Source organism: Neovison vison, chromosome 11, assembly GCF_020171115.1.
Source record: "Neovison vison isolate M4711 chromosome 11, ASM_NN_V1, whole genome shotgun sequence".
Classification (NCBI taxonomy): domain Eukaryota; kingdom Metazoa; phylum Chordata; class Mammalia; order Carnivora; family Mustelidae; genus Neogale; species Neogale vison.
Window position 1 is genome coordinate 190,456,710 of NC_058101.1, and position 24,355 is coordinate 190,481,064.

At 33.7% G+C, this 24,355-nt stretch overlaps 1 protein-coding gene across 2 annotated transcripts in view; it reads right to left on the bottom strand.

Moving 5' to 3' along the window:
* Positions 1–24,355, bottom strand: part of TUSC3 (tumor suppressor candidate 3) — a 168,869-nt gene that overhangs the window by 14,694 nt on the left and 129,820 nt on the right. For both annotated transcript variants that reach the window (XM_044225524.1, XM_044225525.1), the window contains exons 6-7: positions 19,033–19,096; positions 1,227–1,301 (exon numbers count right to left, since the gene is read on the bottom strand). In XM_044225524.1, coding sequence (XP_044081459.1) covers positions 1,227–1,301; positions 19,033–19,096 — 139 coding nt within the window. The remainder of the gene's footprint in view (positions 1–1,226; positions 1,302–19,032; positions 19,097–24,355) is intronic.

Below are 24,355 nucleotides of genomic sequence, written 5' to 3' on the forward strand. Positions count from 1 at the left end.
CGAAGGCAGAGGCTTAACCCACTGAGCCACCCAGGCGCCCCTGGATTTTTATTTTAAACTTATTATTAAATTGTCTTTCTCAGATACCTGTCCTGCTCACACACAAATTCTAAGTTTAAAAAGTTTCCAGAAATGCTAAGCATACTGGGAAAAATTTTAATTATGGGTTTAATTATAAAATTACATAGGAACTTGATAATTTAAAAAAAAAAAAAGGTTTGTGGCAGGAAATTGAAGGCCCTGTCTTCGTTCCTAACCTATGCTCCTAAGGGTAGATTTTTCTTCCATGTTCTTCCCTTGCCTTGTCAAAATCTAATACTTTATACAAATGAATTTTTTTTTCTACAACCCCCCCTGAAAGGAATAGTTCCATCAAAGGATAAAACGTAGATAACTTGCTTAGAAACACAATGCTTAGAAAACACAAGGTGCCTGGGTAGCTCAGTCCCTTAAACATCTACCTTTGGCTCAGGTCATGATCCTGGAGTCCCAGGATGGAGTCCCACATTGGTCTTCTCCCCCAACCAGGGGTAGGGAGTCTGCTGCTCCTTTTGACCCTTCCTGCTCTGCCACTTTTTCTCTCTCAAATAAATAAAATCTTAAAAAGAAATCTTAAATCTTTCTAAAAGAAATCTTAAAATCTTAAAAAAAAAACATAATGCTGGAAATCTGTGGACTTGTAAATCTTGGAATACCACTGGAAAAGGCGTAGAGCCTGGAAAAGGCACGATCAAAAGATAACTTTTTAAATGTTGATTAAAAGAAATTTGGAAGTAATTGGAAGGTATTCTATTTCAGTGTTTTGTACACTGAAAACTGTGAGTCCTTGAATGTATACCTGATTGTTGTAGAATAAGGAACACAGCATTTGCCAATAAAATCTCTGAAGACTCTGACCACAGAATTGTGTGTCTCCCTGTAGTGTGGATGTTACTATGGAGAATACAGCTTCAGTAGACACGGGTCAGAGCAGCCCTGACAAGGGCTGACAGCTTGCCTTTATGTGCAATTCCACCGAAAATCACCCAGTCCCATTTTGGAAGAAATATATTTTAAGTATTTGTACACCTACATCCAAAAACTAGAAAAAAGTAAAACAAACTCCAACCTTTCTCACATCAGAACATTTCTTGAGAAATTTATTAAGGACTTTTATATATTTCCCATTTTACTTAAATGAATCTTAAGATTAAAACAGAACTACAAAAATAGCAACACACACTTACTCCGTCTTTTTCCAACATCTCCCTTGGATGTTGCTGCTTCATTTAGAAGAACCATCCCCATGGTGATAGCAGCATCTATAGTAGTTGTCAAGGAAACAGTAGAAATACATGCAAATAAAATCTATTAACTTTTCTGGATCTGAACACCATGTGTTCTGTTCCAGAATGGGAACGTTACAACTGCACACAGGACTAGATAAGATTTAACTCTCTCCACCTAACACAAAATGACCATTCTTTGCGTGTTTGACTACGCATTAATTATAAAAATAAGTAACTTGAAACTGAGATTTTGAGGGTCTAACTCTAAATGTTCAGTTCCAGGACTCATTTTCTTAGCACTTAGGAATTAAATGGATTTCCAAAATCAGTTACACCATTTCACATTATTGATGGAAGCTATGTACTAGTTATAGTCACAGGGACAAATTTCATCGGCAATCAGAGAAAATCAAAATATATTTACTATGATTTTTTCTCCAGGGCTGTGTGTATAGCTTTCCTTTTCTTGGCTTCTATTTCATGTGTTGTTTCATAGATTACCTTGTTTAAAGAAATATTTACTAAGATCCAGTACTGTGTCATGTGGAAGTTTTTGTTACAAATTACAAGTCTTACAAAAGCAACAAACACATTGTGATAAAATGCTCTCACAAATTTAGCAGGATCTTAATTTAGTTAAATTGACATTTTAAGAATAAATACAAAAATTCTGTAATGTCTGCTTGCAGCAGGATGAATCTATTCATACCACACTGAAAGTTGCCAGAGATTAGAAAATGATAGGAGATTTCACTTTTTTTTTTTTTTTTTTAAAGATTTTATTTATTTGACAGAGAGAGATCACAAGTAAGCAGAGAGGCAGGCAGAGAGAGAGGAGGAAGCAGCCTCCCTGCTGAGCAGAGAACCTGATGCGGGGCTTGATCCTAGGACCCTGGGATCATGACCTGAGCCAAAGGCAGAGGCTTGAGCCACTGAGCCACCCAGGCGCCCTGAGATTTCATTTTTTTAAGAACATTCTTGGTCATGTTATTAAAACAGGTTTGACAAGGACTAATGTTAAGATTTAAGAACTCATCAATTCTGTAAATATATTTATTATGTATTCTGCCCAAATGACTAATGGGTTGAAAAATAAGAGAAAACTAAAGAAATTCTAGGCCAGAAATTCCTTAATTTGTTCAACTATATTATGGTCTCCTTGTATTTATTTCTACTGCTATGTATGTACAACCAGCATCAGTAAGTCTGCTATACAGGATACATCTAAGTGTCGTCTTCTCCAAACACTGAAAGCTCAATGAATATTATTTGGCTATGTTTGTATAATTAAGTGGAGTAGGTCAGGGAAAATTCTGCAAAATATTTCTGCAAAATATTTCCATTATATTTTCATAACCATCATATCAAAGTATTGATTAATAATTATAAAATAATTGAGTCTTTCATGACCATATTATCCAACTTCTAAAAACAATAAATACCTGACTTCTCCAGTTAGGTATTTATGCTTATAATAACCTCTCTCTATATATGAGTGGTTTTCAATCTATTCTATTTAGCAATCCTTTATGGAATTCTTACTGGAGAGAACCAACCAACCAACCAACCAACCTTGATTTGAAGCCTACTGCATACAAGAGAAAAGCCACTATCAGCACTATGTAACACCAGCCCCCCCACTTCCCATTCTCAAACCAAGCCCAAAACACATATATCTTATACTACCACTGAACTTTTAGGGAACCATGATACATAGTTTGAGAACCATTGAAATTTTGGTAATTATTTGAGTTCCTTGAGTTTCAGTCATGTCGCAATAGCCCGAAAAGGGTAAGGTAAGACAATGAGTATTTCATTTTGTGGTATGGTAGTCTGTGGACTGAAAGGATTCATTCTTAACATGTTTTAGACAATCCACTGATAAAAATTCCCTTGAGCCTAGAGTCCTAGGACTATGCTAATTATAAAGTTATGGGGAAACAAATTAAAATCTCCTAGCACCCAAACTGCTCATACGTAGGGAATTTCTATTGATTAGCTTATTGGAGCAAACCACTGTGACTCTATAGATCCTTAATAAAGAGTTAAATTAGGTTTCCCTTTCATTCTTTTCTGGTTACATCTGGCCAAAATTTAGTAATAACAAAGTTAAAACCCATCAAATCAATAAATAGTACTTAATAATAGTTTATTGGGAGTGCAAGAACAATTTTTAAACTAGGGTTCCCCAAATTCAAGGACTAATATAATCCTCAGGGACATGAAGTCACTGAATGGCTTATAAAGTAAAAATGAAGAACTTATTGACCTTTATAGTGATTGGTTATTATAGTGGGGGTTTCCAGATAGCAAGGGATTGGTTACGAGTGATTATCTCTCATGCCATTTTTAGGAAGAAGACGTTTCTTTTTTTTTTTTTTTCAAATTGCATTTAAATTTTTAAAAAATAGACATATAAGAAAAATAGTCCATTTTACATATTTGGGTTTCCAAAATCTACTCTAGCCACCAAATTTGCTGCACCATAAAATGAAGCCTTGCACATAGCAGGCACTCAATAAATATGGCTACTAGTTTTGGATGGCTACCAAAAAAGAAAATCCTAAGTCCTAAGTCACAAGTATTTACTCACAAGTCCTGAGTTACCAGTATTTAAACTTGATATCTAACCTTGACTATCTCAATTTACTCTGCCTTTCCCATTAAATATCTTCACATTCCTCACACCATGTCTCCAATGACTCCAGCCACATTCCCTGAGGCTACACACTGGCAGGACTCAACACAGAAAATCAGTCTTCAGAGGGGGGACTCAAAAGGATACATTTAAATCATAAAAGAATGAAGTAGGTGTTATGATTATGATCAGCAAAGCAGACCTCAGTGTGTTGTGCATAATTTAAATGACTGTAGGTCTGCTCTGTACATTCAGCTGGAAAAAAACACCTCTTTCTATATGGGCATAAAAATGAGACATGAGCAGCCTGTTGTACCTAGGTGAAAAATTCACCTTGAAATAAGTTTAGCACTCCCAGACCCTCATAATGAAGACTGTACCTGCTGACCTCTTTTTTTTTTTTTTTGACAAGTTTCTTTTATAATTATCAGAGGCATTTGTAAGAACTGTCGCAAGTTAATTTCACTTATATTTTTGAAGAGGCTAAATTTAGTCGTGTTTATGGGCTTAAATGATTTTGTCTGCTAAGGGAATTCTTAAGTCTGAGCTCTACTTTGTAATTCACCTTAACATTCTTTATTACATTCAGGTACAAATTTGAATCTACACAGTTAAATATACACATTTGATTTGAAAATACACACAGTATGTCAGATCATTTTAACTCTGATAAAATACTTTTTTGCAAATATTCAAAACATAAATGACATTTAAAATGATTTTATGTAGATATTATAAGTAAAATAAGTATCACTATAAATGCTTCTGAAATTCCACTAATAAAATCATGGGCAAATGTGACTATTTCTATTTCTGGGGAATAAGTTTTACAAAATTAAATGCTTAAAAATTTTAATAAAAGTATAGCCATATATAAAAATATATTCAGGATAAAATTTTACATATAAACACTCATTTGCACATATATATATGTGTTATAAACATACCTATACACAGATATAATCTCAAGAAAAAGTATTCTTTATTCGGCAAAAGAATATTGGATATCAAAACTGTGGTTACACAAGTAAAACCAATCCCCATTAAAAGCTCTTCATACCATTTTTTAGTACTTTTCCTCTGCATATAGTTAAGCTACAATGTGAAAACTACATGAGTAGTATGCTTCTTGTTGGAATTGTTTTTGAATAATAAGCAAATTCATTTTGTGACAGAATAAAAGGATTTTCTTAAGCATATACCACATTTTATTGCTTTATATTACTGATGCACAATTGTTGCCAAATGTTTGCTATTATAAATATTCCTACAAGGTTATCTGTTTACATGTGCAGTATTTTCCATAAGATCTACACGTACAGGTAGAGTTTTTTTAAGAGGAGGCATGTGTATTTTCAAGTTTACTAAGGTACAATCACACTGTATTTTTCCTGTATTTCATCAGTAGTTTTGCTGAACTATTGCTTTTACCAAACTGATGGGTGACCATCTGCAATAATAGTCTGAGCATCCTTTGATAAGTTGATTCCTCTCTTTGTTTAACCTTTTGTATATTGCTCTTTTTCCCCCATTTCCCCATAACTCTCTTACCCATATTTGTATTTTCCTTAAGTTAATTTGTACGGTGCTTTCTTTTCCTGGACATGAATTGGCTGAAGTGTTACATTTGGATTATTCCTTTATGTGTTGTCTTCTATGTTAGTATGTATATATTCAATCTAATAGCCAACATTGATTTACCTCAACTATGTGCAGGCAAGTGAGCTAAGCACTGTGCATGGATTTCTCTCATTAAGCCTTCTAATGGTGCTGTGAGGTGGGTGCTGTTTTAGTTCATACTTACAAACTGGGATGATGAAAATTAGAGACTAATAACTGGCACAAGGTGTTAAGTAGTGTGAGAGCCAGAATTCAGACCAAGGCTGTCTGAGCCATTGCCCATTTGTTCTTAACTACAATGCAATAGAAGTCTTCTCTCCTTTTTTCTTTTTATGTATTAAAACCTTAATATGTTTGACATAAGACATTGTGTAAGTTTAAGAGGTACAACGTATTAATTTGATATATATTTTAATTCAATTGCCATTGTAGTGATAATCATCACCTATATCGTACCACAGAATTACCCTTTTGAAATAAGGTCTAAACTAAGCAAATTTGATTACAGTACAACACTGTTGTCTATATTCATTTCACTGTGCATTAATTCTCTATGGTTTATTTACTACCCATTGTTAACTTCATACTCTTCACTGTCTGAGCACCCTTCCTCACTCTTGTGGTAACCACCATTTTACTGTTTTGACAAGTTTGGCTTTTTAAAATTCCACGTATATCATACAGTAGTTGCCTTTCTTTGATCTCACTTAGCATATTGTGCTCAAATTCCATCCCTGTTGTTGCAAACAGCAAGACATCCTACTTTTTCGTAGCTGAACAATATTTGTGTATCAACTTTTTTTAACTATTTATCAATAGACACTTAGGCTGCATCCATATCTGGCTATTCTAAATAATGCTGCAGTAAACCCAGGGGTTCATGTATCTGTCTAAAGTAGTGGTTTTGGACACATACTCAGAAGTGTAACTGCTGAATTGTATGGTGGTTTTATTTTTAAGTTTTTGAGGAAACTCCATATTGTTTTTTCATAGTGGCCACACCAATTTACATTCCCATCAACAGAGCACAAGGATTCTCTTTTCTCTACAGCCTTGCCAATATTTATTTATCTTTTTGATAACAGGCTTAAATTATAACAGAGTGAGGTGGTATCTCCTGGTGATGCTGATTTGCATTTCCCTGATGACTGGTGATGCTGAGCATCTTTTAATGTATCTGTTGGCATTTGCACATCTTCTTTGGAAAAATGGCTGTTTAGTTCCTCTGCCTATTTTTTAATCAGGTTGCTTTTTGTAATTGAGTTGTAGGAGTTCTTAATATATTTGGATATTAACCCCTTATTTGATATGTGGGGTTTGCAAAAGCTTTCTTGCATTCTGTAGGCTGCCTTTCCATGTTGTTTCTTTGGCTTTGCAGAGCCTTTAAATTTGGTGTAGTCCCTTTTATTTTTTTTCTTGTGTTGTGTTTTTGGTGACATATCCAAAAAAATCATTGCCATCAAGACTGCTGTCAATGAGCTTCTTTCCTTTGTTTTCTCCTATGAGTTTTATAGTACCAGATCTTGTTTAATTCATTTTGGTTTACTTTTGTGGGTGGTACAAGATAGGGGTCCAATTTCATTGTTCTGCATGTGCAAAAGAGACATGTGTTGAAGAGACTGTATTTTTCTGAATGTTCTTGGGTTCCTTGTCAAATATTAATAGTTGTATATGCCAAAGTTTAATTTTGGGCTCTCTATTCTATTCCCTTGGTCTCTGGGTCTGTTTTTGTGTCAGTACAACACTGCTTTTATTACTATAGCTTCGAAGAATTGTTTGAAATCTGGAAGTGTCGTACCTCTCATTTGGTTCTTTTACCTCAGGACTGCTTTAGCTATTTGGGGCCTTTTATGGTTCAAAACAAATTTTAGAATTGTTTCTCCTATTTCTTTTTCTTTCCTTTTCTTTTCTTTCTTCTTCTTCTTCTTCTTTTTTTTTTTTTTTTTTGTAAAGATATTTATTTATTTGATACAGAGAGAGAAAGCACAAACAGGGGGAGCAATAGCAGGAGAGAGAAAAGCAGGCTTTCCATTGAGCAGGGAGTCCGATGTGGGGCTTGATCCCAGGACCCTGGGATGGTGACCTGAGCTGAAGGCAAGCGCTTAACCAACTGAGCAACACAGGCACCCCTCTTCTATTTCTGTAAAGAATGCCTTTACAAAAAAAAAAAAAAAGAAGAAAGAAAAGAAAAAAAAAAAGAATGCCTTTACATTTAACGAGGATTACATTGAGTCTGTAGATGGCTTTGGGAAGTATAGACGTTTTAATAATATTCTTCAGATCCATAAACATAGAATGCATTTCCATTTGTGTTTTGATTTCTTTCAGCAAAGTCTTGTAGTTCTGTTGTACAGATTTTTCATTTCCTTGGTTAAATTTATTCTTAAGATTTTTTTTAAAATTTTGATGTTATTGTAAATTAGATGGTTTTATTTCTTTTTTAGATGTTTCATTATTAGTGTAAAGAAATGCAGCTCTTTTCTGCAACTTGATTTTGTATACTCCAACTTTACTGAAATTGTTCATTAGTTGCCAACAATTTTTGGCTGAGTTTGGGATTCTCTTTATTGGTACTGATATATATGTGTGTGTGTGTGTGTGTGTGTGTGTGTGTATATATATATATATATATATATATACGCTCATATCATCTGCAGGTAGCAACAATATTACTTCTTCCTTTCCAGTTTAGATGCCTTCTATATCTGTGTCTTGATTGCTCTATCTAGGATTTCCAGTATAGTACTGAATGAGAATGGTGAGAATAGGCATCTTTGTCTTGTTGTGGATCTTAGAGGAAAAGCTCTTACTTTCTTTTTTTCCATTGAATTTCAGTGTTAACGGGGCACCTGGGCGGCTCAGTCAGTTAACCATTGCCTTCAGCTCACCTCATGATCTCAGAGTCCTGAGACTGAGCCCCACATCCGGCTCCTGCTCAGGAGGAGTCTTACTCCATCTGCCTCTCCCTCCCCCTTCTTCTGCTTCCTCTCTCTCTCAAATAAATAAATAAATAAAATCTTTAAAGAAAGATGCAGTGTTAGCTTTGGGTTTGTTTTATATGGCTTTCATCATGCCAAGGTATGTTCTGACGTTCTGACTATATACGTATAATCCCATTAAGGATTTTTATCAGGAAAGGATGTTGTATTTTGTCAGATCTTTTTCTGCATCTATTGAGATGAACACATGATTTTTTATCTTTTGTTTTATTGATGTTATGTCATATCTATTGATTTGCATGTTGAACCATCCTCGAATTCTAGGATTAAACCCCACTTTGTTATGGTGTATAATTTTAAAGTGTTCTTGAATTTGGTTTACTGATAGTTTGTTGACAAATTTTTATATTTGTCGTCACCAGGGATATTAGTCTATAGTTTTCTTCTGTTGTGCTGTCCTTATTTAGTATTAGTATCAGTGTAATGCTGGCCTCATAGAATCTGCAGTGTTCTCTACTACTCAGTTTTGTTTTTTGTTTTTGTGCTTTTTTTTTTTTTTGTGGAATTGAGAAGGATTAGTGTTAATTCGTATTTAAGTGTTAGGTACAGTTCTCTTGTGAAGCCATTTGGTTCTGGGGTTTTCTGTGTTGGGAGGTTTTTGATTACAGATAGGATATTTTTATTAATATTTGATCTGTTCATATTTTCTATTTCTTCCTGATTTGGTGTTGGTAAATTATGTTCCCAGGAATGTATCCATTTCTTCTAAATTATCTAATTTTTTGGCATATAACTATTCATATGTCTGTTATAATCCTACATATTTCTGAAGTATCCATTCTAATAACTCCACTTTCATTTCTGATTTCGAGTCTTTTTTTCTTGGTGTAGCTAAATGTTTGTCAATTTTGTTTCTTTTTGAAGAATCCACTCTTAGTTTTATTGGTCCATTCTATTGATTTTCTGGTCTTTATTTCATTTTTTTCTACTTTGTACTTATTTCCTTTCTTCTGTTAACTTTGGCCTTAATTTGTTCTTTCTTTAGTTTTTTGAGGTGTAAAGTTAAGTTGTTTACTTGAGATTATAGTTTCTCAATATATGCATTTATTGCTATAAACTTACCTCCCAGAACTGCTTTGGCTTTATCCCATTAGTGTGGTATATTGTATTTTCCATTTTCATTTGTTTGAAGATGTTTTTAAATTTCCTTTTTGATTTCTTTTTGACCTATTGGTTGTTTAGAGATATGTTGTTTAGTCTTCACATTTGTAGATTTCCTAGATTGCCTCTTATTGATTTATAATTTTATACCATTGTGGTCCAGAAAAGATAGTTGGTATGATTATAGTCTTCTTAAATTTGCTAATATGTGTTGTGGGTCTTATCAAATCATTTATCCTGGGGAATGTTCCATGTGCACTTGACAAGAGAATGTGTTTTATGCTGTTGGATGGAATGTCCTATGTCCATTTGTTCTAAAGTTTGGTCCAATTCTAACATTTTCCTGTTGATGATCTATCTGGATAGGTCTGTACATTGCTGACACTAGGTTCTGAAATTGCCTACTCTTACTGCATTGTGTTCAATTTCTCTATTCAGCTCTGTTAGTATTTGCTGAATATATTTTGCTGCTCTGGTATGTTGGGTGCATATATATTTACAATTATTAAATCTTCTTGATGTATTCACCCCTTTAACATTATATAATGACCTACTTTATCTCTTACTAACATTTTTGGCTGAACTATTTTGCCCAATCTATGTATGGGTAGTTCCACTTTCTTTTGTTTTACACTTGCTTAAAATTTCCCTTTCCATTTCTTTATATTGAGCCCACGTGTATGTTTAGAGCTGAAGTGTCTCTGACAGGCAGCATATATTTGGGTCTTGCTTTTTAAAAAATCTGTTCACCTAGACTGTGCCTTCTGATTGGAGATTTCAATCCATTTACATTTAGCATGAATAGTGATATCTAAGGACTTACTACCACCATCTTTTGTCTTCCGGATTTACAGTGTTTCTTTTTTTCAATGTTTCTTTTTCCCTCTGTTTCTTTGTAAATTTGTGGTTTTCCATAGTAATTTGCTCAGTCTCCCCCCCCAAACCCTCCCCCATTTTTTGTTTCTTATATCTGGTTTTTTAACTTGTGGTTATCATGAGGCTTAGACAGAATACCTCAGATAAGTTGCTTTCAGCAGGAAAAAAAAAAAAAAAAACAACTTCTTGATTTACATATTAAAGTTCTACCCTTTACTCCTCAGCTTTTTATTTTTGATGTCACAGAACAGATCTTTTTATGTTGTGAATTCATTAACAAACTGCAGTAGCTGTAATTATTTTTAAAGTCCTTTCCTTAACCTTTATATTAAGTGCTTAATATACTTTTCTAATATAAAGTTACAGTTTTCTATTTCTTTCACCTTTATCAGACATTTGTGGACTTTTATTTTTTTCTATGTTTCTAATTAGCATCTTTTTATTTCAACTTGAAAAACTTCTTTCAGCATTATTTATAAGACAGATCTGGTGGTATGGATCTTCTTCAGCCTTTCTCTCTCGTATTTGAAGGATAATTTTATGATATAAAGTATACTTGACTGGTAACTTTACTTTTTCAATATGTTGATTATGTCATTCTACTCTCTCCTGGCCTATAGTGTTTCTACTGAGAAATGCATTGAGAGCTTAAATGGGGGTTCCTTTCTAGGTTATTTTCCCATTTCCCCTGGCTACCTTTAAGATTATTTCTTTATAAATGATTTTTAACAGTTTCTTGGAGATCTTTTTGCATTGAGATAATAGGGCACCTCCTTAACTTAGTAGACGTACATGTCTAGTTTCTTTCCCATGTTTAGGAAGTTCTCAGCTATTACTACTCTAAATAAACTCTACCTCTTTCTCTCTCTCTCCTCCTCCTGGTATACAATTATTCTGATATTTGCTTATCTGATAGAGTAATAATCTTTAGGGTTTTTTAACTTTTTAAAAATAATAGTTCCCTCTTATTCCAACTGAGTCATTTCTAAATTCCTATCCCCCAACTTGCTTATTCTTTCTTCTGTCTGATGTGCTCTGTTTTCTATGCTTTCTCTTGTATACTTTATCTCATTTATTAAGTTTCTCAGCTCCGGAATTTGTTTCGTTCTTTTTTAAAAATTTAAATCTCTTTGTAAAGAACTCCTTCTGTTCATTAATTTTATTCCTGAGCTCACTGAATTGCCTGTTTTCTTGTAACTAAATAAATTTCTTCATTCTAATGAAGAAATTTTGAATTCTTTATCAGTTAGATTACAATATTCCATGCCTTGATTTGGTTGCTTGAGAATTATCCTTTTTGTGATACCATATTACTGTGATTTTTCAGTATCTAATGAAATGTGCCTCTACTGTCCCATTTGAAGTAGCACATGCCTTTCCTGTTCACTTCGTTACAGTTCAACAGGCTGGCAATTAGAAACCTTTTGTTTTCCAGAAGGTGGTGCGATAGCACAAGTTTTGAGCTTTCTTACTGAGCTGGCTTTCATTGCTGCCCTTGGGAACAGTCTTGTAAAAAGGACTATGTTCAGAAGAAAAAAAAAAAAAAGGCTGGGGGCAAAGTCTGAGTAGGTATGGACTTAACACCTGGGGCTATGGGAGTGCCCTTGGGCCAGTAAGAGAAGCCTCCAGTGGGGAAATCCCAGAGGTCTTTGGGCTGACCTTTGGCTGAAATCCTGGAGCGTACTGCAGGAAACGCTTTTCTTGTAAGACCCTTTGATGTTCTTGTCTGCCTCTCTCCATTTACTCTTCCTTTCCCCAGTCATAAGGTCTCTCCTCAGGAGCTGGGTGTTGCTGGTCTCTGCAGCCTGCACTGCCAGTCCATCTGTCCTTCACCATTTTCCTTTTCCACCTCTTCTGCCAGAGATGTAGTTGCTGTTGCTTGCCACCCTCCAAATCTAGTAGGTGGCAGTGTTGCCCTGGGACAGAAGGCCAACTTGGGTTTGTTTTCCTCTTTTTTTCTCTGCCCCCAAACTTGTCTGTTCTTGTCTGACTGTTGGCCAGTTTCTCTCATCAGGCTGGTTGGATCCCAAAAATACTCTATCTCCAGTCAGTGTACCAGTTTTTCACTCTCCACATTACCTTTTCTGATGGCAGTAAGTGGGTACTGGACAGACTCACAGACTCCTTTGGATCCAGCCCTCTCTGAAATCTTATTCACCCACTATAGGGAGTACAGAGGGGCATCCTGGTAGATTGAGGTACTTTTGTTTGGTTACAAATGTCCAATTTTGAAAATAAAAAAGACAAACTCATACTGTCATGATGCTGAACTCATTCTCTTCTTTAAGTTGCTTTGTTATGCATAGTTGTCATTTTAATGTGGCAAATTATTTTTCCCTATGAATTTTGTGGTTATTTCTTGCTTATGAAATTCCCTTAAATCTTAAAAACATTCTTGTTCTTAATATCTTTAAGTCAGGTATTGTCACTCTTCTGTTCAGAACAATTTAAAAGCTTTCCATGTCACTCTGAATAAACAAGATTTCAGAGTGGCCTCTAGGCCCTACATGGTATGTATCCTGATCCACAGCCTATACGTGTCTGCTCTTGTTTGCTTTTATTCTTGTCCTACTAGCTATTTTTCCAACAAGACCGAAATCTCTTTGCCTAGGCATCTTTGTACTTGATATTCCCCTGCTTAATGCTCTTCTCCCAAATATCCACAAAATTCACTTCCCTTTTAGTTTCTGCTCAAATGAGATCTTATCAGAAAAGCCTCCTCTAACCTCTCTCATTCCTTTTTCCTGGTTTTTCTCCGTAACATTGTTTTTGAAAGAAATTTCACATTCAATTTAAAAAAAAAAATTTACTTACTGTCTTTTTCCTGCCACTACAATGTTAGACCCCCAAAAAGGCAGGAAATTTTTGTTTGTCCTCTTACTCATTGCCATACAACTCTTTGACAGAGATCCTTTTTTTCAGTTTCCAAATAAGGAAAATGAAGCAGAGAGGTCTGAATAACTTATGCAAAGCCACAAACTAGTAAGTGACAGTTGCCAATCAAAAAACCATAAAAGAAATAAGGTAGGATGATATCACAAGGTTAGATGAAAATGATGAGAAGAACAAAGTAACAAAAGAGCTGGAAATGCAGAGAAAGATAATAAAGTTAACAGCAACTATCTTGAGGTCATAAGGTTGGGGATTTTTGCTTTTTTTACTTACCACATCCTACTGAACAGTAATTTGCAGAATTTTTCTGTACAGGCCTAGAAAGTACGGTTGACCTTGAAAACCACAGGTCTAAAATGCTGGGGTCCACTTGTATGCAAATTTTTTTGTTACTCTAGTACAGTATTATAAATGTACTTTCTTTTTATGATTTTCTTAGTATTTTCTTTCCTTGAGCTTTATTTGTAAGAAACAGTATATAATACATATAATATTTAAAAATACATATGATTATTTGCTATCAGTAAGACTTCCAGTTAACAGCATGCTCTTAATTTTTGAGGAGAAAAAAATAATTATGTGGATTTCTAAATGTGTGTGTATGTGGGAGGGGGGAGGTGTCAGCAACCCTAACACTCACATTGTTCAAGGTTCAACTATAAATTTGATAAATACAACTATATGAACTCTCTGTAAACTGTATGATGTATGGCTACTACTTAACACTACTTAACACTGCTGTTGTAGTGCAAAGTAATCAAGACAACACAGAAATGAATAGGTGTGACTATGTTCCAATAGATCTTTATTTATTAAAATAGTAGACAGACTGGATTTGGAACTCATTGGTACTAGGTGTCAACTGTGTTACACAGAATCCAAGGTAGTGCAAAAGGCAATATAAACTGTTATATCTGAGAGGAAGTTAGTTTCATTTACTTGAAAATAAATGTGAGAACTTAGTAAATACAGTGCTTACAACCCCAAAATAGGATTTAAAAGCAAAGGAATGAGTAGTTATTTGGTTGTGTATAAGCGCAAGGTAAAATTTTCTATTCGAAAGCAGTAGGGTCGAGAAACAAGTGTTATCTTCAGAATATTTTCTGCAAACTTGAGTTTTCTAGGCTTTACCAAAAAATAAGCTGCAAACCTACTTTAAACTTGATTGTAATTAAGATTATGAACTAAAATGGCTTAAAAGAGCTAACTTTCCCTTTGCCCTCTCTTTATTTAAAGATACCTTTTAATTTAAGGCTTTTGAGTGTTGAGAATTATTATTTAACTTAAGTTAAATATCATATCATTTTGCATATCAATGACAAGTTTTGGTTAAAAAAGGGCCTACATAAGACTTAACATTTGGAAAAAAAAATCTGTAACATAATTTTTAGGTGAAGTATTAACTTTTAGAAAGAGGTAAAAGCTAGATGATGGTCTGTCAGACTTGATGTGTAAGGCTTTCTTCACTGAGTAGAGGGTTCAATGACTCAGCACTAATCTGAGAGTTTCAATGTTAATCAACTCAGTTGATTTTCTGCCATTAAACTGTGAGTGTAGCCATGTTGGCTGTGTCTTACTGAAGAGTCTTAAGCGATGGATGAACTACGTTTTTGGGACTTTTTCTGTTGTTCTTGGTTTCCTGATGCCTATGCCTACACACACACATCCTAGTCTACTTCATGTATTACTTTCACTTTGTATTGAGTAATGTCATAGCAATGCACACCTGAGTTTCTCTGCTAAATCTGTCAATCAACTTTTACTGCTGAAAAAGTCAAAATATTGACAGAATTCCACAAAAAACAAAAGCTGCTATTTGTATAAATTATATGCAGCACCCAGAGGCACTGAGCATCCTACTAAACAGGTAACAAATATATTTGTACTATATTATGATCTATTCTAGTTGTACATGATGTTAGGTTTACTGTTGCTCCTAGGAAGAGAATGAGGACTGTAAATTTAAAGATAAATGAGATCAGATGTCGAAAAAAATGTTAGCATATTAGGAAGACTTACAGAGCTCTAAATCTAAAATTATCTTCAATTTGCATCCATCATTTTTTTAATGTAGTATGTTTTTCCTTGGATATAACATACTAAAACATTTGCTTTCTATCACAGATTGAAATCAAATGCGAAGTGAAATAATATTCATTCATAATAAGTGGAAAACAAATGTGTTTCTCATAGGAAAAGCAAATGTGACCTAAGAGTGTGTGTGTGTGTGTGTGTGTGTGTGTGTGTGTATAAATTATTATTGCTAGTGTACCCTTTGTCTTTTATATCACCATTTTACTTTGAAAAGATGTTTATTTTATGTCATCATCTTGAGACCCTAGAACTTGAAGGATGTAGAGAACTAAGGGATAGATCAGAGTTTTAAAAAAGCAAAAGTCAGTCCTAGAACTCATGTATACTGTATCTGCTAGCACAAATAGACCACATCTTGGTGAATTCACTTAAGGTTCAAATTTCTTAGCAATTTCTTTGTTCAATTTTCATTATGCATCCAAAGTAACCTTTCATCAATCTGCTCTTAGCATTTTGTGTTTTTGTACCTGCTCGACCTCCTACTAGAATATTCTCATTCATTCTCTGTCTGGGAAACTCCTTTTTCCACTGTACCAAAACCAGCTGAAAAGTCAGTGCAAGTTCTCTAGGCAGTGAGTTGCTCTTCCTTTTGAGTTTCCAAGCACTCATTATAACATTTGTCACACTAAATTACAATTATGTTTCTATCAGTCTACCTTCTTGTAAAGAGCAAATATTTTACATTTGGATCAGGTATTGAAATACAACTGAATGAAAAATAAGGAACAATGTATTTTTACTAGGAAAAATAAAAGGATTACATAAGTTATTCTTAGTTCACATATTTCATATTAAAATGTGATATTTCTTACTCCTTTTTATATAGTTTTCTCTCATGAACTACATAGGATTGCTTTTTGTTTTTTTCTTAAAGAAGGTACTGAGAAAATAAAACACTAATGGGGAGAAAAATCTTATTTTTAGTAAATATGAATCTATAACCTATGACATCAAATGAGTCCATCTGTTCTTAGTTTTTTTCCAGCAAAATTTTGCATACAGCAATTGCACCTAATGATTTGGCTTACTAAATCAGAAGGAGAAAAACAAAAAGCAGGCATATTCTCTCTAGATAAACAAGAAGTGACCATCTGGAATTTACGTTTTTCTTCTTCCCTCCCTTCCTTCCTTCCTTTCTTCCTTCCTTCCTTTTTGTAAAAAAAGAAAACATACACATGCAAATTACAAAAAAAAAAATACATGGTAAGTTTAAAAAAATATCGGTAGTCAGCCAAGTGAAAGTAAAAGCAGAAATTATTATTTCGGCTACTTTTAAAATTTCACCAGTAGTTTTGATGAGTCCACCATTTTAAAAGACATTTTCTCAGTTACCTTACAACAAACAAACCAGAGGAAGAAAGCCGTAAGTAACTATTGGTAGCATAAAGAGAATAAGCACTTTTAAATCTGTTACATATTACTGTTAAAAATCTACTTGGAAGCCTTCATATTGCTTGTGCAATTTCTTTGCATCCTAAATCTCAGCTTGCTGTCCGTGAGCCATGAAATGAAACCCTGGAGAATTCCTGCCATACAATGATGGTCTCAACATGGTTTTTGCTAGGTCCTCCTGATGTGTTTCATAGACTAGCTGCTTTGAAGAAAGTACACAGCTAAAATGCTGTTTCATGGATTGAAATAGGATAGAAAATAAAAGCCTACAATATGTAAATAAGAGCTAAAATGTCTCCTGTAATAGTTGGTTTCCTACCAATGTGCTTCAACACAAATGTATTTTGCTTCATAAATACATGTATAAAATGTAGAGAGAAGTAAAGAGTAAAGATGGTCTTCCTTTATTTTCCGATAAGGAGAAAGAGATGTTCCAATACATAGATCTGGATTCCATTTTCTCACCCAAGGCACCTCTCATGTGCATAAAGTATGAATTTCTTATTGTATGAAAGTTAGAAAAGAGAAACCTGCCACTTACTGATCAAGACCACAAAACTCGAGAATGTTAATTAAAATACTGTTATTTCTGATTTTAATCTATGAGACAAACCACAGCAAAAACATAAATCCAGTAGCTTCTTATTAAAGCACACAGGTAATTAAATACATGCAAGCAAGAAATGGGCTGAGATACACAATTACGCATACAAGAATGTGTAAAGGGTGGAAGAAATATGAGTTCAGAACTCATGGGAAAGTAAAAGGGGGAAAAAGAAATCCCCAAACCCCAAAATAGCCCCAAAGTGCTATGTGGTTACTTTGCTAATCCTGGTTTTATAAATGAGGAAATTTGTGAGCTTCTTGAGAATTGCAAGTGCTTTAAGCACTCCTACCCCTCTCCTCCACTATAATTAATCGAAGACTCAGTATATACTAACACCTGACACACTGACCAGAACATATTATGCAAATGAAATAGATTGCTTAAAAAGCTGAAGGTAGAAAATACATACTTGCTGGTGAATTAAAAAAATGCACTGTTATAAGGTAGAGAAATACAAAAACCTTAATGATATTAAAGTCGTTTCCTTCTCGATTAAAAACAAAAACTTCAAGATGGAATGACTGACATTTATTCATAAAATCCTGTGTCATAGATCATAATAACATATATAAAACTTAACTGATAGACCATAACAAAGAAAAGAGAATTTTAATTCTAGTTCTTCCTTCAACTTAAAAAAAGTCAATTAAATTTTGTAGGTTTTAGTTTTCCTACCTATGAAATGAGGTTTGGACCTAAATGAGTTCTAAGATCCCTTAAAGGTTTAAATAGCTCTGATTATATAAAATACTAAAAATTTGTTCTGGATTACTTCAGTTGAATATGAATCTTGGTAACCAGAAAAGTAATCAAATTTTATAAACAATTCTATAGGCACACTTTAAATCCTGATGATGACTCAATATATTCAACATTATGCATTTAACCTTCAAATATTTCTCAAGACACACAAACAGTGTTCCCCCAAGATAGAGTTATTTACCCCAAGAGTAACTTTATTTCATTCTAAGAGTATTCAGAGTTTGGTTTTAATTAGACACTTTAAACTTAACCTCTTTCCTGTTCTATTCTGTCTTCTTTGCCCTTCTACCACCAAACCGTAAATTGTACTCCATTATCTGATTTATAACATTTAGTCTGCTATGTTCCAAAAAGACATGTCTAACCATCTTAAATCTCCCTTTTCTGACTTACCATACTATTTAAGGTAATCAGTAGTAAGATAGTATTTTAAAATTCTGTTTTTTATATTTTAGGACACATTTTTCTCCTTTAGGACCCTTTAAAGTAAAGCCACACAAACTCCACAAAAAGATGTAAGTCAAAGATAACCAAAGCAGAGCAAAAGCTATACTTTGCAATTCAACAGTCAGTGAAAAAAAAAAGAGAAAATTATAGGTTGTTAATGACTCAGGATAAAAGCAAAATTAAATAGTAAATAATTGGCATAGGAACTAGAAAGTAACATAGTAAAGTTTAAAATTTCATGTCTTTAAAATCTTGATAATTACTGCTATGAAAAAAAGCCAGTTTGACAGCATGCAACTTCTGTCCTTTTCAATCCATCAGTATTTTAAAGGATACTTAGTACCAGAATAATGTGTGACTCTGCCACGAACTGAGCTTGGCTGCTTCCGTGAATGTAGCTCTATAAAAAAAGACAAAGAAACAAAAATTACAATCTAAAGAAAAACAGATCTTTTATAAGTTTTTTTTCTTTCCTCCCTTCCTTTCTCTCTCTCTCTCTCTTTTTTTGTATATTTAATTTTATACTATGAAGGGAAATAATAGAAAAATCTAAACTCCTGTTTCTAATTCTTTTGAATAAAATAATTAACTAGAAATAATAGATGAATATGTTGGTTGAAATTACTGTAATTTGTAGAAAGCAACTTAATATCAAAAGTAAATTTAATGTAATTTGTTAAAAGGTTTACTACAAACACAAGCATATAATTTAATGATTACTCCACAGTTACTGAAGATATAAGATACAAATTAGAGCAACTAAGTTTATCTTTAAGGAAAAAATTACTATCAATTATTAAATTGCTCTTTTCCCCATTATTAGAGTTTTAAAATAAGATAGCTTTATACATTTATTCATTCCATTAGAGCATTTAAATTGGCCTTAAAAAAATATAAAACTGTTACCACACTGAGAAATGTACAGTTTTCCATACCATAGTAAGAACTATTAATAGTTGATGCCAATCAATTACAGAAAATATGAGACAAATCTCCATCTAGGATATTTTACTGCTTAAAAAGCTGACTCACATTATTTCTGCTGTTAACCTCTTATGAAAATTAACTGCTATGCAGTTGTTATAAATACACATCATTTTCTAGGTTTTCTGATGGTAAAAAAAAAAAGTTTGGGATTAAAAATAACGTCTATAATATAAACCAATGTCCTCAATTTTAAACCACATTTGAAGCATAATTATCATTTGAGAGGACCCTTTTGGTTCTCTCAAAATCTTTTGTTTTTATTTTGGACAATAAATATGGATGAAAGCATACCTAAAGCATGTTCTTATAAAGAGTAACTACAAATTTAAAAATTACTCTTTCTTGGCCTTAATCTTGGACATGTCACCAAATTTCTCAGAAACTCAATATCCCTTCATCTATGAAATCAGCAATAGAATTAGATGATTTCTATGATCTTTGTGAAGTATATAAAGTCTTCTGTTTTGTTATAAATTGCATCTTGGTATTTTCATTAAAGGCTGTTTTTTCTACTCTGACCTAACTGGTCTTTGTTTCCATCTCTAATATCAGTAATTCATAGGGCAGCTGTCTTACCCAAAGATATGTTTAGGTATGTTCTTTAAGCCCAGCTTCAAGCAAACTGACTAAAAGAGACTTGGTATTCTAATAGTTTTCACTAATATACTCCACTTGAAAGTCTAAAACTTAAAGTGGTCCAAACCAAAGCTTTGATTCTATTCCAGAATTGGCAACATAATTTTTCCAGTTGTTTAAGCCAAAATCTTGGAATCATCTTAGTCTATTCTTCTCTCTTCCCTCCTCTCTTCCTCTATTTCTACTCATTTGGAAAATACACTGACTCTACTTTCAAAATCCACTCCAAATTTAACCAGTTGTAACTACTTCCAGGAAGCCTAGTAAAAGTGCCCATGGAGGGCTCCTGGGCGACTCAGTGAAGTGTCCAACTCTTGATTTTAGCTTGGGTCATGATCTCAGGGTTGTGCAACTGAGCCTCACGTCAGACTCCACGCTCAGCAAAGTGTCTGCTTCTTTCCCTCTTTCCCTCTGCCTGCCCCCCACCCCCCAACTACCTGCTAGCTCACACTCTCTCCCGCTAAAATAAATAGATCTTAAAAAAAAAAAAAAGTTCTCAAGCATAAAGGCCAAGACTTGTTGCCTGGTCTAAGCAGTCACCATCTCTTGCAGAGATTATTGCAATATCCTCCTTTCTTCTCCCTGCCTCTACCCTAAAGTCTGGTTTGCTAGCCAGATTAATCCTGAGACTCTACCACTATCCTACTCAGAATCCTTCAATTCTTAAGTGTGTAAGAAAAATATTGTATGATAAAATGTATTATCTGCTTAGAATACTCTCTAATTAAAAAAATACAGCTAGACTAAAAACAAAAATCTGAAGTTGATCCTTAAAGACTTACTTCACTATATCCGATCTATAATACATGTGGGCTTACTTCTTGTCTACATGAGGCAGTGCAGAGTAAAGGCTTGGAGACAGTCCTGAATCTGCTACTTGCTGTGTTAATCTTGAATAAATTACTTAACCTCACAGCTTTAATAGGATTAGGAAGATATTTCTCAAAATATTGTCCTAAAAATTAAGTAAGATAATGTCATGGTGAGTAATTAGCACAGCGCCTGGCTTTCTTTGTAGTACGTAGTCAAAAATAATTAAGTCTATCATTTTAAAGTCTCTATTTGAAACTATTTGTATCATGCCATTCAGAAATTATTTACATGGATAAATTAAGTGTGTTGAACTGATATTTTAAAAAGATGATAGGAACCTGTACTAATTTTAATTTTAAGACCAGATACCCTGAAAGACTTCAGGATTTAATAAAGTAGAATTCATTAGATAAATTTTTACTGAACAATTCTTATGTATCAGGTATTAATTTAGGCAATGGGGACCAAGCATAACAAAACAGAAAACAACTAACCCCCCCCAAAAAAAACCGTTTTCGTGTTAACACATTCAAACTGTGAGAACACCATTTGTTTACCTAAGTAAACAGAAAGATTATTGGCACACACTAAAGGCCATTGAGAGCTAACACAAGAATACAAACACAAATAATAAGGAAATATACAAACACAGACTTCACAAAGGCCTGGGCGTTGACCTTAGAAATAGTTATCTTTAATTTATGGGGCCACCCAAAACAATGACTTAATCAATTAAAATGAACTGAAGTGCCTGATTTTTAAGGTGGTCTTAAAATATTGTATTTAATGCACACACTTTCAAAATCCTTTGACAGGGGTGCCTGGGTGGCTCAGTGGGTTAAAGCCTCTGCCGGCAGCTCAGGTCATGATCCCAGGGTCCTGGGATCAAGCCCCACATCGGGCTCTCTGCTCACTGGGGAGCCTGCTTCCCTTCCTCTCTCTCTGTTTGCCTCTCTTGCCTACTTGTGATCTCTGTCAAATAAATAAATAAAATCTTAAAAAAAAATCCTTTGACAGAAACATCAAGTAATAAATTCCTTTGTAGCTTTAGCATGATTAATATTTTATCCCGTTCTGATTTATACCAATTCTGATAAGGGAAGTTAGTAACTAATGATAAATTCTTCCTAGCTATATACGGACAACACAGTTATAGAATGATGAATGGATAAGAAGGAAATCTGCATGGTCTTAGATACTCGATACTTATCTATCTTTTCCATGGAGATAAAATGTTTTAACAAACCATAAATATATTCTTCCCTTGACCAGTTCATCGAACACTTATTTATAGAGCATATAAGTCAAAAACAAATGAAAGACTGGCTCATAAAAATTATTGGAAAGTTCATTACTATGACATCACCTAATGACCAATTTTATTAAGAAAAATTAAAGGATTTGAATTTTGCATAGCATAAGTAATTAATATATATGAATAACACTTTTCTCTTAATTTCAAGTATCATACTTGAAGATAAAAAAATAGTATGTTTTGTTTAGTACAGTGGTTCTAATACCTGTTATAGAAGAGTATCAGAAGAGGAAAAAGAAATTAAGCTAAATATGGTATAGGTCAGTAGATAAAAGGAACCTCATTCCACTTAACTTAATCCTAAATTCTTGGGAAAATGTTATCTGTCATTTTCTGCCTTTTCAATATTGTTTTAAAACTGTGTTGGTACTGAGTAATCATTAAGCGGTTCTTTCATACACTTAAATATTCTGAAAATAACTGGTTAGTGTGAACCAACAGTTTGTTGTCTGAGAAAGAAGCTATTGTAATGAAAAGCACACTGAACTCAGAGTCAGGAGTTTTCTAGTGCTGATCATCTCCATTCAACTTACGAAACTAGCTGTTAACTCAGACAATTCAATCATTTGGGTCTAAGTTTCCTAATTTGAAAACGGAAGACACTGAAATTGATTATATCAAAAAAACAGGATAGTATGGTAGTTTCAATCCAAATGCCCAAGTTGGAATTCCTATCCTGGATCTGCCACAAGTGTGGCTTTGAGCAAAATTACTCTAAGCCTCAAAGGGTTCAACTGGAAAGAACTATTTCCAGCTGTGAAAAAAAAAATGTGAGAAGTAAATGAGCTAATACATGTGAAATACTTAGTGTCAGGCCTAAAACCCACTAAGCAGTCAATAAGTGTTACTATTATTACAATTAGTTGTCTAAAATTCAAATGAATTTTAACATTTTACTTAGATATGTGACTCACAGATGAACATAATGGCCATTGATTTTATGTCCATTGGTAGTCAATTAACAATAGATTGTGTCTGGGTTAAATTCTCCCTGTCAGTGAATAATTATTTTTTAAACTTCCAAGCTGATATTAAATTTACCTGCCTTGGAGCAAAAGCAAGATCTAAAGAACCAACCAGTTTGATAAACCTGAACAGACTGTTGCAGTTAAAAGAGCTTTGGAGCAAAACCAAATAGTAACATAAGCACAATACAAAAAGTTCTTCACTAACCTACATAAGCCAGGAAATAACTCTTTCGAAGACAGTAATACAAAGGATTCAAATTAGTTGTCTCTCCCTTATTCATTGATAAAATATATATTGGTATCTATTTGCTTTGGCATATGTGTCTTGCTGGGAAAAAACCAAAAGTGTACTTAAACCAATCCCAGAGAGTGGTTTTGAATATTAAAAATGTAACTTCTTTTAAGTGAGTCATTTGTAACACCAAGAAAATGGCAAATGTATGAAGTGAAGATTGGATATTGGGTGTTAACCTAATGGCAATCTGTCTCAGCTCAAAGGTCAAATCCACAAAAGTGCTTTTGGTCCCATCTTTCATTTTAAAATATGTGGTTGTGTAATGAACCAAGAGCTTGTCAACTGCTAGAAGAAACACTGCTGGGATTATCTTTCAGCAACTACATGAATTTTTTGTCCATTTTTTTTCATGTATTTTCACTTAAACAAGATGTAAATTTCCACTTTCTTTCCCCCTTTTTGTATATATTGCAAAAAATTACTTATATGAATCCTTTTAGCTTTTTTCAGTCCCTTATTCCTAGTACAAGAACAATAGACACATAAGATTTAAGATAATCTTAAGTGATAGACTCTGAACTGTCTAGTATATGATTCCTACTCTCTAAAAAGAAGTATTGCATTAGCAAGAAAAGAAATCACAATTTATTACCAACATGAAAATACTATATTTTCTTTGACAGTACTTCCAAGAAGTCAAAAGAA